Below are 17237 nucleotides of genomic sequence, written 5' to 3'. Positions count from 1 at the left end.
GTAACCAAAAAAGTGTTAAACAAATCAAAATACATTTTATATTTGAGATTTCATAAAGGGTCCTTCCTTGAGAACAGCCGAAGAACCCCTTAGGAACCTCTTTTTCTAAAGAGTCTAGAACCGTACTGAACTGATATTCTAGAACCGTACTTGAACTGATATTCTAGAACCGTACTTGAACTGATATTCTAGAACCATACTTGAACTGATATTCTAGAACCGTACTTGAACTGATATTCTAGAACCGTACTTGAACTGATATTCTAGAACCGTACTTGAACTGATATTCTAGAACCATACTTGAACTGATATTCTAGAACCGTACTTGAACTGATATTCTAGAACCGTAAAATGTAAGTAAAGTGCTTCAATGAATCCAACTCGTAAAACAATGGTTTAATTACAATGAACAGTGAAGAAAAACACATTATTAATAATAATCATCTCACCAGGATAATGTTTTTATTCAGGAACAACGGCCTGATGCTATTGGTCAAGACCAGACAATCAATCAATCAATCAATCAATCAATCAAATGTATTTATAAAGCATGAGCAGATGTCACAAAGTGCTTATACAGAAACCCAGCCTCAAACCCCCAACACGCCTGATGTTATCAGGGTCAATTTCAATTCCAGACGATTCAAAAAGTGAATCAAACTCCGATTCAAATTAAAAATGTTCCTAATTTAAAAGTATTGAAGAGAATTAGAATTGGAATGTTTGTGTACTTCCTGAATTGACTGAAATTGAAATGGCATTTGACCCCAACCCTGGATGTTATTGGTCAAGACCAGACAAGGGCTGATGTTATTGGTCAAGACCAAACGAGGGCTGATGTTATTGGTCAAGACCAAACGAGGGCTGATGTTATTGGTCAAGACCAAACAAGGGCTGATGTTATTGGTCAAGACTGTTCTACTCTATTTTAGTGTGTTCTTTTCCCACAAGGCATTGCACACTCAGGAGTCCAGTTCTGACCTTCAGGAAGTGTGTTTAAGCGTGCATTCATAAGTGCATGTGTCTGTCTGCGTGTGTGTGTATTTGCGTCCGTCCGTGTCCGTGTGTCTGTGTGTCTGCGTGTGTGCATGTGTCTGTCTGCGTGTGTGAGTATTTGCGTCCGTCCGTGTCCGTGTGTCTGCGTCCGTGTGTCTGTGTGAGGGTCTGCGTCCGTCCGTGTCCGTGTGTCTGCGTCCGTGTGTCTGTGTGAGGGTCTGCGTCCGTCCGTGTCCGTGTGTCTGCGTCCGTGTGTCTGTGTGAGGGTCTGCGTCCGTCCGTGTCCGTGTGTCTGCGTCCGTGTGTCTGTGTGAGGGTCTGCGTCCGTCCGTGTCCGTGTGTCTGTGTGAGGGTCTGCGTCCGTCCGTGTCCGTGTGTCTGCGTCCGTGTGTCTGTGTGAGGGTCTGCGTCCGTCCGTGTCCGTGTGTCTGCGTCCGTGTGTCTGTGTGAGGGTCTGCGTCCGTCCGTGTCCGTGTGTCTGCGTCCGTGTGTCTGTGTGAGGGTCTGCGTCCGTCCGTGTCCGTGTGTCTGCGTCCGTGTGTCTGTGTGAGGGTCTGCGTCCGTCCGTGTCCGTGTGTCTGCGTCCGTGTGTCTGTGTGAGGGTCTGCGTCCGTCCGTGTCCGTGTGTCTGCGTCCGTGTGTCTGTGTGAGGGTCTGTTTACTGGTTTTTCTTGCTCATTATGTGTCTGTTGTATTGGGAGTCAGTGTGCAGTATCTTGTCCCACCAGGTAAAGGTGGAGGCGTAGTTCCCTACGAAGTTCATATGGTGGAAGTCATGGAAACGAGCTCCGGCATAGAACGGGATCAGGTGGAGAGGGTTGAGAGGGATGTCATACCCACTGGAGAGAGGAGGAGAGGGGAGGAGAGAGGAGGGAGAGAGAGAGAGAGAGGAGGAGGAGAGAGGGGGGAGAGGGGGAGGAGAGAGGAGGAGAGGAGAAAGGGAGAGGGGGAGGAGAGAGGAGAGGAGAGGGAGAAAGGGAGGAGGAGAGAGAGAGAGGAGGAGAGAGGAGGAGGAGAGGAGGGAGAGAGAGAGAGAGGAGGAGAGGGGAGAGGGGAGAGGAGAGAGAGAGAGGAGGAGGAGGAGAGAGGGGAGGAGAGAGGAGGAGGAGAAAGGGAGGGAGAGAGAGAGAGGAGGAGGAGAGAGGGGGGAGAGGAGAGAGGGAGAGGAGAGAGGAGAGGAGAAAGGGAGGAGGAGGAGGAGAGAGAGAGAGAGGAGAGGGGAGAGAGGAGAGAGGAGGAGAGGGAGAGATGAGGAGAGAGGGAGAGATGGAGAGAGGAGGAGAGGGGGAGAGGAGGGGGAGAGAGAGGAGAGGAGATGAGAGAAGGAGAGAGGAGAGGAGGAGGAGAGGAGAGATAGGGGAGGAGAGGAGAGAGAGAGAGAGGGGAGGAGAGGGGGAGGACAGAGGGAGGAGAGGGAGGGGAGGAGAGAGGAGGGAGGAGAGAGGAGGAGGGGGAGGAGGAGGAGGAGAGGAGGAGAGAGGAGAGAGAGAGGAGGGGGGAGAGAGAGAGGAGGGAGGGGGAGAGGAGGGAGGGAGGGAGGGAGGAGGAAAGGAAGAGAGGATGTTAATTTAACATTGTAATATGTATACACATAACCTACACAAAATCCCCTAAACCCCACTCTACCCGTACACACTCCTCATATGACAACACAGTGTCTGCGTTCCGATTCTCTACCCTTCACTCTAGTCGGGGGACCCCTGATGGCCAGACTAGAGAACTACATGGTAGATCTGGGGACCCCTGGTGGTCAAACCAGAGAACAACACGGTAGATCTGGAGACCCCTGGTGGTCAGACCAGAGAACAATAGGCAGGGAGAGCTGCAGACCCCTGGTGGTCAGACCAGAGAACAACAGGCAGGGAGAGCTGCAGACCCCTGGTGGTCAGACCAGAGAACAACAGGCAGGGAGAGCTGCAGACCCCTGGTGGTCAGACCAGAGAACAACAAGCAGGGAGAGCTGGAGACCCCTGGTGGTCAGACCAGAGAACAACAGGCAAGGAGAGCTGGAGACCCCTGGTGGTCAGACCAGAGAACAACAGGCAAGGAGAGCTGGAGACCCCTGGTGGTCAGACCAGAAAACAACAGGCAGGGAGCGCTGGAGACCCCTGGTGGTCAGACCAGAGAACAACAGGCAAGGAGAGCTGCAGACCCCTGGTGGTCAGACCAGAGAACAACAGGCAGGGAGCGCTGGAGATCCCTGGTGGTGGTGAGTAGATATGCATTTTTCCACAAACAGGAGGATAAACACTTTTGGGCAAAAAGTCTCTAGAAGTGTTTACATTTACCCTCCACTACACCTCTGCCTCCTCAATAGTCTCTAGGAGTGTGTGTGTGTGTGTGTGTGTGTGTGTGTGTGTGTGTGTGTGTGTGTGTGTGTGTGTGTGTGTGTGTGTGTGTGTGTGTGTGTGTGTGTGTGTGTGTGTGTGTGTGTGGGAGAGAGAGGAGGGAGGGGGAGAGGAGGGAGGGAGGGAGGGAGGAGGAAAGGAAGAGAGGATGTGTGTGTGTGTGTACCTGTGTACGTCGATGGTCTCCAGCAGGCGAAAACCCCACTCGACCCAGGCCCATAGCAACGTCACATGGTTACAGAACACCATGATGCCGATGAAGAACCCAGACCCAAGGATCACTGTCTCAGCTGGGTGGGCGTACTCTGCCTGCATGCCAAATGGAGCCTACAGACACAGAGGGGGGAGAAGAGAGAGAGACAGAGACAGAGACACACAGAGGGAGAGAGAGAGAGACAGACAGAGGGAGAGAGAGAGAGACAGAGAGAGAGAGACACACAGAGGGAGAGAGAGAGAGACAGAGACAGAGAGAGAGACAGACAGAGGGGGGGAGAGAGACAGAGAGAGGGGGGAGAGAGACAGAGCGAGGTGAGAGAGAGACAGAGAGGGGGAGAGAAAGAAACAGACAGACAGAGAGAAAGAAACAGACAGACAGAAAGAAACAGACAGACAGACAGAGAGAAAGAAACAGACAGACAGAAAGAAACAGACAGACAGACAGACAGACAGACAGACAGACAGACAGACAGACAGACAGACAGACAGACAGACAGACAGACAGACAGACAGACAGACAGACAGACAGACAGACAGACAGACAGACAGACAGACAATTGGTTATAGCAAGACACTCTCATCCAGCGCAATGAGGGTTAAATGCCTTGCTCAAGGGCACATCGGCATTTGTGTGTATTCGTGCCTGTGCGTGTTCGTGCCTGACTGTCTAGTGTGTGTGTGTGTGTGTGTGTGTGTGTGTGTGTGTGTGTGTGTGTGTGTGTGTGTGTGTGTGTGTGTGTGTGTGTGTGTGTGTGTGTGTGTGTGTGTGTGTGTGTGTGTGTGTGTGTGTGTGTGTGTGTGTGTGTGTGTACTCACAGTGAACTCGTGGTGCACTTTGTGGATGTGCTTGTAGATACTGCGGTGATGTAGCAGGCGATGGAGGAAATAGTGCCAGGTGTCCTCTATCACAGCACAGCCTAGACACTGAGCTAACAGGTAGGGCCTGGGGAGGGAGAGATAGACAGAACAGCCTAGACACTGAGTTAACAGGTAGGGCCTGGGGAGGGAGAGATAGACAGAACAGCCTAGACACTGAGTTAACAGGTAGGGCCTGGGGAGGGAGACATAGACAGAACAGCCTAGATACTGAGTTAACAGGTAGGGCCTGGGGAGGGAGAGATAGACAGAACAGCCTAGACACTGAGCTAACAGGTAGGGCCTGGGGAGGGAGAGATAGACAGAACAGCCTAGACACTGAGCTAACAGGTAGGGCCTGGGGAGGGAGAGATAGACAGAACAGCCTAGACACTGAGCTAACAGGTAGGGCCTGGGGAGGGAGAGATAGACAGAACAGCCTAGACACTGAGCTAACAGGTAGGGCCTGGGGAGGGAGAGATAGACAGAACAGCCTAGACACTGAGCTAACAGGTAGGGCCTGGGGAGGGAGAGATAGACAGAACAGCCTAGACACTGAGTTAACAGGTAGGGCCTGGGGAGGGAGAGATAGACAGAACAGCCTAGACACTGAGTTAATAGGTAGGACCTGGGGAGGGAGAGATAGACAGAACAGCCTAGACACTGAGTTAACAGGTAGGACCTGGGGAGGGAGAGATAGACAGAACAGCCTAGACACTGAGTTAACAGGTAGGACCTGGGGAGGGAGAGATATACAGAACAGCCTAGACACTGAGTTAACAGGTAGGGCCTGGGGAGGGAGAGATAGACAGAACAGCCTAGACACTGAGTTAACAGGTAGGACCTGGGGAGGGAGAGATAGACAGAACAGCCTAGACACTGAGTTAACAGGTAGGACCTGGGGAGGGAGAGATAGACAGAACAGCCTAGACACTGAGCTAACAGGTAGGGCCTGGGGAGGGAGAGATAGACAGAACAGCCTAGACACTGAGTTAACAGGTAGGACCTGGGGAGGGAGAGATATACAGAACAGCCTAGACACTGAGTTAACAGGTAGGGCCTGGGGAGGGAGAGATAGACAGAACAGCCTAGACACTGAGTTAACAGGTAGGACCTGGGGAGGGAGAGATAGACAGAACAGCCTAGACACTGAGTTAACAGGTAGGACCTGGGGAGGGAGAGATAGACAGAACAGCCTAGACACTGAGTTAACAGGTAGGGCCTGGGGAGGGAGAGATAGACAGAACAGCCTAGACACTGAGCTAACAGGTAGGGCCTGGGGAGGGAGAGATAGACAGAACAGCCTAGACACTGAGTTAACAGGTAGGGCCTGGGGAGGGAGAGATAGACAGAACAGCCTAGACACTGAGCTAACAGGTAGGGCCTGGGGAGGGAGAGATAGACAGAACAGCCTAGACACTGAGTTAACAGGTAGGGCCTGGGGAGGGAGAGATAGACAGAACAGCCTAGACACTGAGCTAACAGGTAGGGCCTGGGGAGGGAGAGATAGACAGAACAGACTAGACACTGAGTTAACAGGTAGGGCCTGGGGAGGGAGAGATAGACAGAACAGACTAGACACTGAGTTAACAGGTAGGGCCTGGGGAGGGAGAGATAGACAGAACAGACTAGACACTGAGTTAACAGGTAGGGCCTGGGGAGGGAGAGATAGACAGAACAGCCTAGACACTGAGTTAACAGGTAGGGCCTGGGGAGGGAGAGATTGACAGAACAGCCTAGACACTGAGCTAACAGGTAGGGCCTGGGGAGGGAGACATAGACAGAACAGCCTAGACACTGAGTTAACAGGTAGGACCTGGGGAGGGAGAGATAGACAGAACAGCCTAGACACTGAGTTAACAGGTAGGGCCTGGGGAGGGAGAGATAGACAGAACAGCCTAGACACTGAGTTAACAGGTAGGGCCTGGGGAGGGAGAGATAGACAGAACAGCCTAGACACTGAGTTAACAGGTAGGGCCTGGGGAGGGAGAGATAGACAAAACAGCCTAGACACTGAGCTAACAGGTAGGGCCTGGGGAGGGAGAGATAGACAGAACAGCCTAGACACTGAGTTAACAGGTAGGGCCTGGGGAGGGAGAGATAGACAGAACAGCCTAGACACTGAGCTAACAGGTAGGGCCTGGGGAGGGAGAGATAGACAGAACAGCCTAGATACTGAGTTAACAGGTAGGGCCTGGGGAGGGAGAGATAGACTTGTGTGCCTACCTCTGCGTTTGTGTGTGTGTGTTGGGTCGTACCATCGTGGCATGCTGTCCCAGTCATAGGGGAGGTTGTGTGTGTGTTGGGTCGTACCATCGTGGCATGCAGTCTCAGTCGTAGGGGAGGTTGTGTGTGTGTGTTGGGTCGTACCATCGTGGCATGCTGTCCCAGACGTAGGGGAGGTTGTGTGTGTGTTGGGTCGTACCATCGTGGCATGCTGTCCCAGACGTAGGGGAGGTTGTGTGTGTGTTGGGTCGTACCATCGTGGCATGCTGTCCCAGTCGTAGGGGAGGTTGTGTGTGTTGGGTCGTACCATCGTGGCATGCTGTCCCAGTCGTAGGGGAGGTTGTGTGTGTTGGGTCGTACCATCGTGGCATGCTGTCCCAGTCGTAGGGGATGCTGAAGAACTCAGTGAAGTGGTACGTTCCACAGATCATGGGCAGCTGGATACAGAAGTGGTTGAACAGCAGCATCTTGAAACACCTCCACTGTTTCTCCCACGTCTCTGGCTTGTCCTACACACACACACACACACACACACACACACACACACACACACACACACACACACACACACACACACACACACACACACACACACACACACACACACACACACACACACACACACACACACACACACACACACACACACACACACACACACACACACGGGAGGGAGTATCATTGTTAAAACTTCCACTTCTTCATCTAACACCCCCCCCTACCGGTTGGATCTAAGGGAGAGGAGGGTGTTAGGTCTATAACAGGGAGAGGAGGGTGTTAGGTCTAACAGGTAGAGGAGGGTGTTAGGTCTAACAGGGAGAGGAGGGTGTTAGGTCTAACAGGGAGAGGAGGGTGTTAGGTCTAACAGGTAGAGGAGGGTGTTAGGTCTAACAGGGAGAGGAGGGTGTTAGGTCTAACAGGGAGAGGAGGGTGTTAGGGGGAGAGGAGGGTGTTAGGTCTAACAGGTAGAGGAGGGTGTTAGGTCTAACAGGTAGAGGAGGGTGTTAGGTCTAACAGGGAGAGGAGGGTGTTAGGTCTAACAGGGAGAGGAGGGTGTTAGGTCTAACAGGGAGAGGAGGGTGTTAGGTCTAACAGGGAGAGGAGGGTGTTAGGTCTAACAGGGAGAGGAGGGTGTTAGGTCTAACAGGGAGAGGAGGGTGTTAGGTCTAACAGGGAGAGGAGGGTGTTAGGTCTAACAGGGAGAGGAGGGTGTTAGGTCTAACAGGGAGAGGAGGGTGTTAGGGGGAGAGGAGGGTGTTAGGGGGAGAGGAGGGTGTTAGGTCTAACAGGTAGAGGAGGGTGTTAGGTCTAACAGGGAGAGGAGGGTGTTAGGTCTAACAGGGAGAGGAGGGTGTTAGGTCTAACAGGGAGAGGAGGGTGTTAGGTCTAACAGGGAGAGGAGGGTGTTAGGTCTAACAGGTAGAGGAGGGTGTTAGGTCTAACAGGGAGAGGAGGGTGTTAGGTCTAACAGGGAGAGGAGGGTGTTAGGTCTAACAGGGAGAGGAGGGTGTTAGGTCTAACAGGTAGAGGTAACTAGGTCTAACAGGTAACACCCTCCTCTCCCTGTTAGACCTAACACCCTCCTCTCCTTTTGGATCTAACACCCTGTTGGATCTACCTGTTGGATCTTGTACTTCTGCATGAAGGGAAGGAACTGAAACAGGAAACCAGGTAGACAAAACAGGAAGTAGATGGCCTCATGGACGATGAGAGAACCCCAGGTGGCGATCTGGAATTTAGTGTAGTTCTCATTCACATACCTGGTGGACAGAGATCAACAGACATCAATCAATGAATCAAAGAGGCTAAGAACATGTGCATCTGTCTGCCTGGAACGTTGTGTAGTCAGTCAATCAGTCAGTCAGTCAGTCAGTCAGTCAGTCAGTCAGTCAGTCAGCTCAATCAGTCAGTCAGCTCAATCAGTCAGCTCAATCAGTCAGTCAGTCAGTCAGTCAGTCAGTCAGTCAGTCAGTCAGTCAGTCAGTCAGTCAGTCAGTCAGTCAGTCAGTCAGTCAGTCAGTCAGTCAGTCAGTCAGTCAGTCAGTCAGTCAGTCAGTGTATCAAAGAGTCTAAGAACATGTGCATCTGTCTGCCTGAAACGTTGTGTAGTCAGCTCGTCAACCAGTCATTCAATCAGTCAGTCAGTCAGTCAGTCAGTCAGTTCAATCAGTCAGTCAGTCAGTCAGTCAGTCAGTCAGTCAGTCATGAATGAATCAAAGAGTCTAAGAACATGTGCATCTGTCTGCCTGGAACGTTGTGTAGTCAGCTTGTCAACCAGTCATTCAATCAGTCAGTCAGTCAGTCAGTCAATGAATCAAAGAGTCTAAGAACATGTGCATCTGTCTGCCTGGAACGTTGTGTAGTCAACTCGTCAACCAGTCATTCAATCAACCAGTCAGTCATTATAGTAGTATTACCTCCAGGCGTGCTGTGGTGAAGGCTGCAGGTAAAACTGTAGTAGTGTAGTAGGAGGAGTAGTAGTAGTAATAGTAGTAGAAGTAGCAGTATTATAGGCGTAGCTGTATAGCAGCAATATAGTGGCAGTAGTATTATATTAGCAGTAGTATTATAGGCGTAGTTGTATAGCAGCAGTATAGTGGCAGTAGTATTATATTAGTAGTAGTATTATAGGCGTAGCTGTATAGCAGCAGTAGTATTATAGGCGTAGCTGTATAGCAGCAGTATAGTGGCAGTAGTATTATATTAGTAGTAGTATTATAGGTGTAGCTGTACAGCAGCAGTATAGTGGTAGTAGTATTATATTAGCAGTAGTATTATAGACGTAGCAGTATAGCAGTATTATAGTAGTACTAATAGTATAGTAGTTGTAGTATTCTAGTCACAGCATTGTAGTAGTATAGCAATAGTATAGGAGTGCATTAGTATTAGTAGTAGTATTAGTATAGTAGTAGTAGTATATTAGTAGTAATAGTATAGTAGTGTTATAGTAGTACAGTAGTTTAGTAGTAGTAGTGTAGTAGTATATTAGTAGTACTAAAGCAATAGTACACTAACAGTATAGTAGTAGTAGTCTAGAAGTTTAGCAGCAGTACAGTAGTAGTAGTATAGTAGCAGTATATTAGTAGTATAGTAGTGGTATAGTAAGAGTAGCAGTATATTAGTAGTGGTATAGTAAGAGTAGTATAGTATAGTAGCAGTATATTAGTAGTGTAGTAGTGGTATAGTATAGTAGCAGTATATTAGTAGTATAGTAGTGGTATAGTAAGAGTAGTATAGTATAGTAGCAGTATATTAGTAGTGTAGTAGTGGTATAGTATAGTAGCAGTATATTAGTAGTATAGTAGTGGTATAGTAAGAGTAGTATAGTATAGTAGCAGTATATTAGTAGTGGTATAGTAAGAGTAGTATAGTATAGTAGCAGTATATTAGTAGTGTAGTAGTGGTATAGTATAGTAGCAGTATATTAGTAGTATAGTAGTGGTATAGTAAGAGTAGTATAGTATAGTAGCAGTATATTAGTAGTATAGTAGTGGTATAGTAAGAGTAGTATAGTATAGTAGCAGTATATTAGTAGTATAGTAGTGGTATAGTAAGAGTAGCATAGTATAGTAGCAGTATATTAGTAGTGTAGTAGTGGTATAGTATAGTAGCAGTATATTAGTAGTATAGTAGTGGTATAGTAAGAGTAGTATAGTATAGTAGCAGTATATTAGTAGTATAGTAGTGGTATAGTAAGAGTAGTATAGTATAGTAGCAGTATATTTAATAGTGTAGTAGTGGTATAGTATAGTAGCAGTATATTAGTAGTATAGTAGTGGTATAGTAAGAGTAGTATAGTATAGTAGCAGTATATTAGTAGTGTAGTAGTGGTATAGTATAGTAGCAGTATATTAGTAGTATAGTAGTGGTATAGTAAGAGTAGTATAGTATAGTAGCAGTATATTAGTAGTATAATAGTGGTATAGTAAGAGTAGTATAGTATAGTAGCAGTATATTAGTAGTGTAGTAGTGGTATAGTATAGTAGCAGTATATTAGTAGTATAGTAGTGGTATAGTAAGAGTAGTATAGTATAGTAGCAGTATATTAGTAGTATAGTAGTGGTATAGTAAGAGTAGTATAGTATAGTAGCAGTATATTAGTAGTATAGTAGTGGTATAGTAAGAGTAGTATAGTATAGTAGTAGTATATTAGTAGTATAGTAGTATAGTAGCAGTAGTATAGTAGTGGTATAGTAAGATTATAGCAATATTACCTCCAGGCGTATTGTAGTGAAGGCTGAAGAGGGTTGTCAGGTAAAACTGTAGTAGTGTAGTAGTGGTATAGTATAGTAGCAGTATATTAGTAGTATAGTAGTGGTATAGTAAGATTATAGCAATATTACCTCCAGGCGTATTGTAGTGAAGGCTGAAGAGGGTTGTCAGGTAAAACTGCATCAACATATTCCACGGCCAGGAAGGCAGAGGACAAGATGGTGGCCGTACTGTTCACCTCCATTCTGATTGGCTGGTGGGGGTGGGCTGGGAGGAGTTAACACTGAGAACACGCACACACACAAACATTAATATTAATTGGCTCTGACCAGGAAGAGACCTGGGCAAACACAATAACGTTTTATACATTAATAACTAGACTAGACAACACGTGTGCACACACACACACTGCACAGCCATGGACATAGCCACACACACACACACTGCACAGCCATGGACATAGCCACACACACACACACTGCACAGCCATGGACATAGCCACACACACACACACTGCACAGCCATGGACATAGCCACACACACACTGCACAGCCATAGCCACACACACACTGCACAGCCATGGACATAGCCGCACACACACACACACACTGCACAGCCATGGACATAGCCGCACACACACACACACACTGCACAGCCATGGACATAGCCGCACACACACACACACACACACACACACACACACACACACACACACACACACACACACACACACACACACACACACACACACACACACACACACACACACACACACATGGACATAGCCACACACACACTGCACAGCCATGGACATAGCCACACACACACTGCACAGCCATGGACATAGCCACACACACACACTGCACAGCCATGGACATAGCCACACACACACACTGCACAGCCATGGACATAGCCACACACACACACTGCACAGCCATGGACATAGCCACACACACACACTGCACAGCCATGGACATAGCCACAAACAACTGCACAGCCATGGACATAGCCAAATAACTACCATATCGTTTGTTTTTAAATCATTAGAAATAAAAGCTGCACAAAATAAATGAGATGGAAATATACAGGGGAAACCTCTGGACCAGATCATATATACAGAAATATACAGGGAAAACCACTAGACTAACCAGGACATATATACAGAAATATACAGGGGAAACCTCTAGACTAACCAGGACATATATACAGAAATATACAGGGGAAACCACTAGACTAACCAGGACATATATACAGAAATATACAGGGAAAACCACTAGACTAACCAGGACATATATACAGAAATATACAGGGAAAACCACTAGACTAACCAGGACATATATACAGAAATATACAGGGAAAACCACTAGACTAACCAGGACATATATACAGAAATATACAGGGGAAACCTCTGGACCAGGACATATATACAGAAATATACAGGGAAAACCACTAGACTAACCAGGACATATATACAGAAATATACAGGGAAAACCACTAGACTAACCAGGACATATATACAGAAATATACAGGGAAAACCTCTAGACTAACCAGGACATATATACAGAAATATACAGGGAAACCCACTAGACTAACCAGGACATATATACAGGGAAAACACCGGACTAGCCAGGACATATATACAGGGAAAACACTGGACTAGCCAGGACATATATACAGGGAAAACCACTGGACTAACCAGGACATATATACAGGGAAAACCACTAGACTAGCCAGGACATATATACAGGGAAAACCACTAGACTAGCCAGGACATATAGTTCCAGTCAAATGTTTGGACACACCTACTCATTTAATTTTACTAGTTTCTACATTGTAAAATAATAGTGAAGACATCAAAACTATGAACACATATGGAATCATGTAGTAAATATATTTTATATTTGAGAATCTTCCAAGTAACCACCCTTTGCCTTGATGACAGCTAGAATGCTTGAAGGAGTTCCCACATATGCTGAGCATTTGTTGGCTTCTTTTCCTTCACTCTGCAGTCCAACTCATCCTAAACCATCTCATTTGGGTTGAGGTTGGGTGATTGTGGAGGCCAGGTCATCTGATGCTCTCCATCACAAATAGCCCTGACACAGCCTGGAGGTGTGTTGGGTCATTGTCCTGTTGAAAAACAAATGGTAGTCCCACTAAGAGCAAACCAGATGGGACGGCGTATCGCTGCAGAATGATGTGGTAGCCATGCTGGTTAAGTGTGCCTTGAATTCTAAATAAATCACAGACAGTGTCACCAGCAAAGCACCCCCACACCATCCCACCTCCTCCTCCATGTTTCACGGTGGGAACCACAGTGTGCCTTGAATTCTACATAAATCACAGACAGTGTCACCAGCAAAGCACCCCCACACCTCCTCCTCCATGCTTCACGGTGGGAACCACACAGGCAGAGATCATCCGTTCACCTCCTCTGCGTCTCACAAAGACATGGCGGTTGGAACCATTGGACTCCTCAGACCAAAGGACAGATTTCCACCAGTCTAATGTCCATTGCTTGTGTTTCTTGGCCCAATCAAGTCTCTTCTTCTTATGGGTGTCCTTTTGTAGTGGTTTCTTTGCAGCAATTCAACCATGAAGGCCTGATTCACACAGTCTCCTCTGAACAGTTGATGTTGAGATGTGTCTGTTACTTGAACTCTGTGAAGCATTTATTTGGGCTGCAATCTGAGGCTGGTAACTCTAATGAACTCATCCTCTGCAGCAGAGGTCACTCTGGGTCTTCCTTTCCTGTGGCGGTCCTCATGAGAGCCAGTTAACTCTATTGAACTTATCCTCTGCAGCAGAGGTAACTCTGGGTCTTCCTTTCCAATCTGAGGCTGGTAACTCTAATGAACTCATCCTCTGCAGCAGAGGTCACTCTGGGTCTTCCTTTCCTGTGGCGGTCCTCATGAGAGCCAGTTAACTCTATTGAACTTATCCTCTGCAGCAGAGGTCACTCTGGGTCTTCCTTTCCTGTGGCGGACCTCATGAGAGCCAGTTAACTCTAATGAACTCATCCTCTGCAGCAGAGGTAACTCTGGGTCTTCCTTTCACTTGCACTTGAAGAAACTTTTAGTTCTTGAAATGTTCCATATTGACTGACCATCATGTCTTAAAGAAATGGACTGTTTATCTTTGCTTATTTGAGCTGTTCTTGCCATAATAAGGACTTAGCCCTATTTGGTAAAATAGTATTTTCTGTATACCACCCCCACCGTGTCACAACACAACTGATTGGCTCAAAAGCATTAAGAATGAAATAAACACCACAAATGAATTTTTAACAAGGCACACCTGTTAACTGAAATGCATTCCAGGTGACTACCTCATGAAGCTGGTTGGGAGAATGCCAAGAGTGTGCAAAGCTGTCATCAAGGCAAAAGGTGACTATTTTGAAGAATCTCAAATATAAAATATATTTTGATTATTTTTTTTTAAACAATAAAGAGAAGGGATTTTATAACATACTGCAAAAAAAAACACAAGAAATAAACCAGATGAAAACAACAATTATTCAGGGAAAGTGGTTCATGTGTACAAATGAAATGTGATTATTACTGTGTACAGATTGACAATGAGAAAGCCTCCATCAGTGATCACCAGTATGGAATATGACTGCTTTACATAACAATGTCACGGAGTTGAGATCCATATTGAACCAGATCCATTATTATTGTTATCGAGCCGTTACAGACTCGACACTTCTTACGTCCAATAACAGTCTGATGATCATGCCAATTATTAGAGTGAAAAATTGGCCGTAAAAAATTTTTTTTTTACAATCCTCACTAGATGTTATAGAAACATTCAACTTGCCGCTTTACAGGAGTGTTTCAAATTAAACGGTGTTGTTTTGTCAACTCGGTTAAATACAGACTAAAACATTACAGCTGGAAGACTTCAGTGTCCCGTTGGGAAGGCGAGCAATGTTTCATTCCTGCGTCGGTTAGATACCGAGACTTCTCTTCGCACCGAGTTTCTCTTCCCGTTGTGCATTTATCTGATCGTTGGCTACTTTGTCTCGTTATTTGTCCGGTGAACAACACCGACTACATAACACGGCACCTAAACATTTATAAAGCTTTACAGTTCATATAGTACCATATATCTGACCCATCTAACGCCACAGTCGGTATTAAAACCCTATCTGGCATTAGACCGAAAAAGTTACCTCTGCGTTAGAATATAAAACAAATGTTTCGTTTTAGAATAGATTTAAGAACATGAATATAATATGTTAATATATTACCTTGGTGCAGCTGTGGGTCCGTCTACCTGAGTGAGAAGCTGCCGTGTGGCGACTCGTACAGTATTATCAACGAGCCTGATTGGACGAGGGGAGAGGAGACTGACGTCAGGGGGCCGAGCGGGCGCTCTGATTGGCCCCGGGAATGGAGTGATGATAGTGAGACGCGGAGTTCCTAAAGCAACGACCAATCAGCGAGCAGCAGGGCTTTCATAACGTCGAAGCGTTATACAGACAGTAGGAGGAGAGAGGATGGGGTGGTGGGTGTATGAGCGCGTGTGTATGAGCGCGTGTGTATGAGCGCGTGTGTATGAGCGCGTGTGAGCGCGTGTGTATGAGCGCGTGTGTATGAGCGTGGGTGTATGAGCGCGTGTGTTCTGTAACCAGCAAACTTTACAAAGAGTAACAGAGGTGTCCATTGGTCTCTCTCTCCCCCTCCAGGGAGAGCCAGGGGGTTCTAACCCAGCAGATCCATATTGGAACAGTCCCATTATGTAGCACATGTTGGTTCTAACCCAGCAGTACATGTCGGTTCTAACCCAGCAGTAACCTACCTGATGCAGTACATATTGGTTCTAACCCAGCAGTAACCTACCTGATGCAGTACATATTGGTTCTAACCCAGCAGTAACCTACCTGACACAGCACATATTGGTTCTAACCCAGCAGTAACCTACCTGACACAGCACATATTGGTTCTAACCCAGCAGTAACCTACCTGATGCAGTACATATTGGTTCTAACCCAGCAGTAACCTACCTGAAGCAGTACATATTGGTTCTAACCCAGCAGTAACCTACCTGATGCAGTACATATTGGTTCTAACCCAGCAGTAATACACCTGAACTAATCAAACTGTTGAATAGTGACTAGAGGTCAGGGGTCAGGGTTTAGTGGTTAGGGGTCAGGGTTCAGTGGTCAGGGGTTAGGGGTAGAGGTCGACCAATTATGATTTTTCAACGCCGATACCGATACGATTATTGGAGGACCAAAAAAAGACGATATCGATTAATCGGACAATTTTGTATTTTTTGTTGTTGTAATAATGACAATTACAACAATACTGAATTAACACTTATTTTAACTTAATATAAAACATAAAAAATCCATTTAGACTCAAATAAATAATGAAACATGTTCAGTTTGGTTTAAATAATGCAAAAACAAAGTGTTGGAGAAGAAAGTAAAAGTGCAATATGTGCCATGTAAGAAAGCTAACGTTTCAGTTCCTTGCTCAGAACATGAGAACATAAGAAAGCTGGTGGTTCCTTTTAACATGAGTCTTCAATATTCCCAGGTAAGAAGTTTTAGGTTGTAGTTATTATAGGAATTATAGGACTATTTCCCTCTATACCATTTGTATTTCATTAACCTTTGACTATTGGATGTTCTTATAGTCACTTTAGTATTGCCAGTGTAATAGTATAGCTTCAGTCCCTCTCCTCGCCCCTACCTGGGCTCGAACCAGGAACACAACGACAACAGCCACCCTCGAGGCAGCGTTACCCATGCAGAGCAAGGAGAACAACTACTAGAAGCCTCAGAGCAAGTGACGTTTGAAACGCTATTAGCACACACACCGCTAACTAGCTAGCCATTTCACATCGGTTACACCAGCCTCATCTCGGGAGTTGATAGGCTTGAAGTCATAAACAGCGCTGTGCTTCAAGCATTGCTAAGAGCTGCTGGCAAACACAGGAAAGTGCTGTTTGAATGAATGCTTACGAGCCTGCTGCTGCCTACCACCACTCAGTCAGACTGCTCTATCAAATCATAGACTTAGTTATAATATAATAAACACACAGACATACGAGCCTGCTGCTGCCTACCACCACTCAGTCAGACTGCTCTATCAAATCATAGACCTAATCATAGTAAACACACAGAGATACGAGCCTGCTGCTGCCTACCACCACTCAGTCAGACTGCTCTATCAAATCATAGACTTAGTTATAATATAATAAACACACAGAAATACGAGCCTTTGGTCATTAATATGATCGAATCTGGGAACTATCATTTCGAAAACAAAACATTTATTATTTCAATGAAATACGGAACCGTTCTGTATTTTATCTAACGGGTGGCATCCCTAAATCTAAATCCTCCTGTTACAACCTTTAATGTTATGTCA

General features: G+C 46.5%; 1 protein-coding gene across 2 annotated transcripts; it reads right to left on the bottom strand.

Annotated features, from left to right (window-relative positions):
• Positions 1-381: 381 nt before the first annotated feature.
• On the bottom strand, positions 382-15253 carry LOC124021427 (methylsterol monooxygenase 1-like). 2 transcript variants are annotated; one of them, XM_046336615.1, is made up of 7 exons: positions 15107-15253; positions 10985-11136; positions 8260-8401; positions 7002-7150; positions 4377-4503; positions 3511-3671; positions 382-1835 (listed from the first exon to the last, which is right to left on the bottom strand). In XM_046336615.1, exons 2-7 carry the CDS (start codon positions 11095-11097, stop codon positions 1655-1657), a joined length of 873 nt encoding a protein of 290 aa, XP_046192571.1. In that variant the 5' UTR covers positions 11098-11136; positions 15107-15253; the 3' UTR covers positions 382-1654. The 2 variants fall into 2 exon arrangements, with proteins under 2 accessions (XP_046192571.1, XP_046192572.1); XM_046336616.1 differs by lacking the exons at positions 7002-7150; positions 8260-8401; positions 10985-11136; positions 15107-15253 and adding an exon at positions 6674-6713.
• Positions 15254-17237: the final 1984 nt, after the last annotated feature.

Source organism: Oncorhynchus gorbuscha, unplaced genomic scaffold (genome assembly GCF_021184085.1).
Source record: "Oncorhynchus gorbuscha isolate QuinsamMale2020 ecotype Even-year unplaced genomic scaffold, OgorEven_v1.0 Un_scaffold_1109, whole genome shotgun sequence".
NCBI lineage: Eukaryota > Metazoa > Chordata > Actinopteri > Salmoniformes > Salmonidae > Oncorhynchus > Oncorhynchus gorbuscha.
This window is presented reverse-complemented; position numbering and strand designations above follow the sequence as displayed.

Excerpts from the sequence above, each read along its gene's own strand:
- LOC124021427 (XM_046336615.1), bottom strand. The coding sequence starts at position 11,097 with ATGGAGGTGAACAGTACGGCCACCATCTTGTCCTCTGCCTTCCTGGCC. Across the intron at positions 8,402-10,984 it reads TCACTACAATACGCCTGGAG|GTATGTGAATGAGAACTACA; the intron begins GTAATATTGCTA and ends TCTGTCCACCAG. Across the intron at positions 3,672-4,376 it reads AAGTGCACCACGAGTTCACT|GCTCCATTTGGCATGCAGGC; the intron begins GTGAGTACACAC and ends CTGTGTCTGTAG.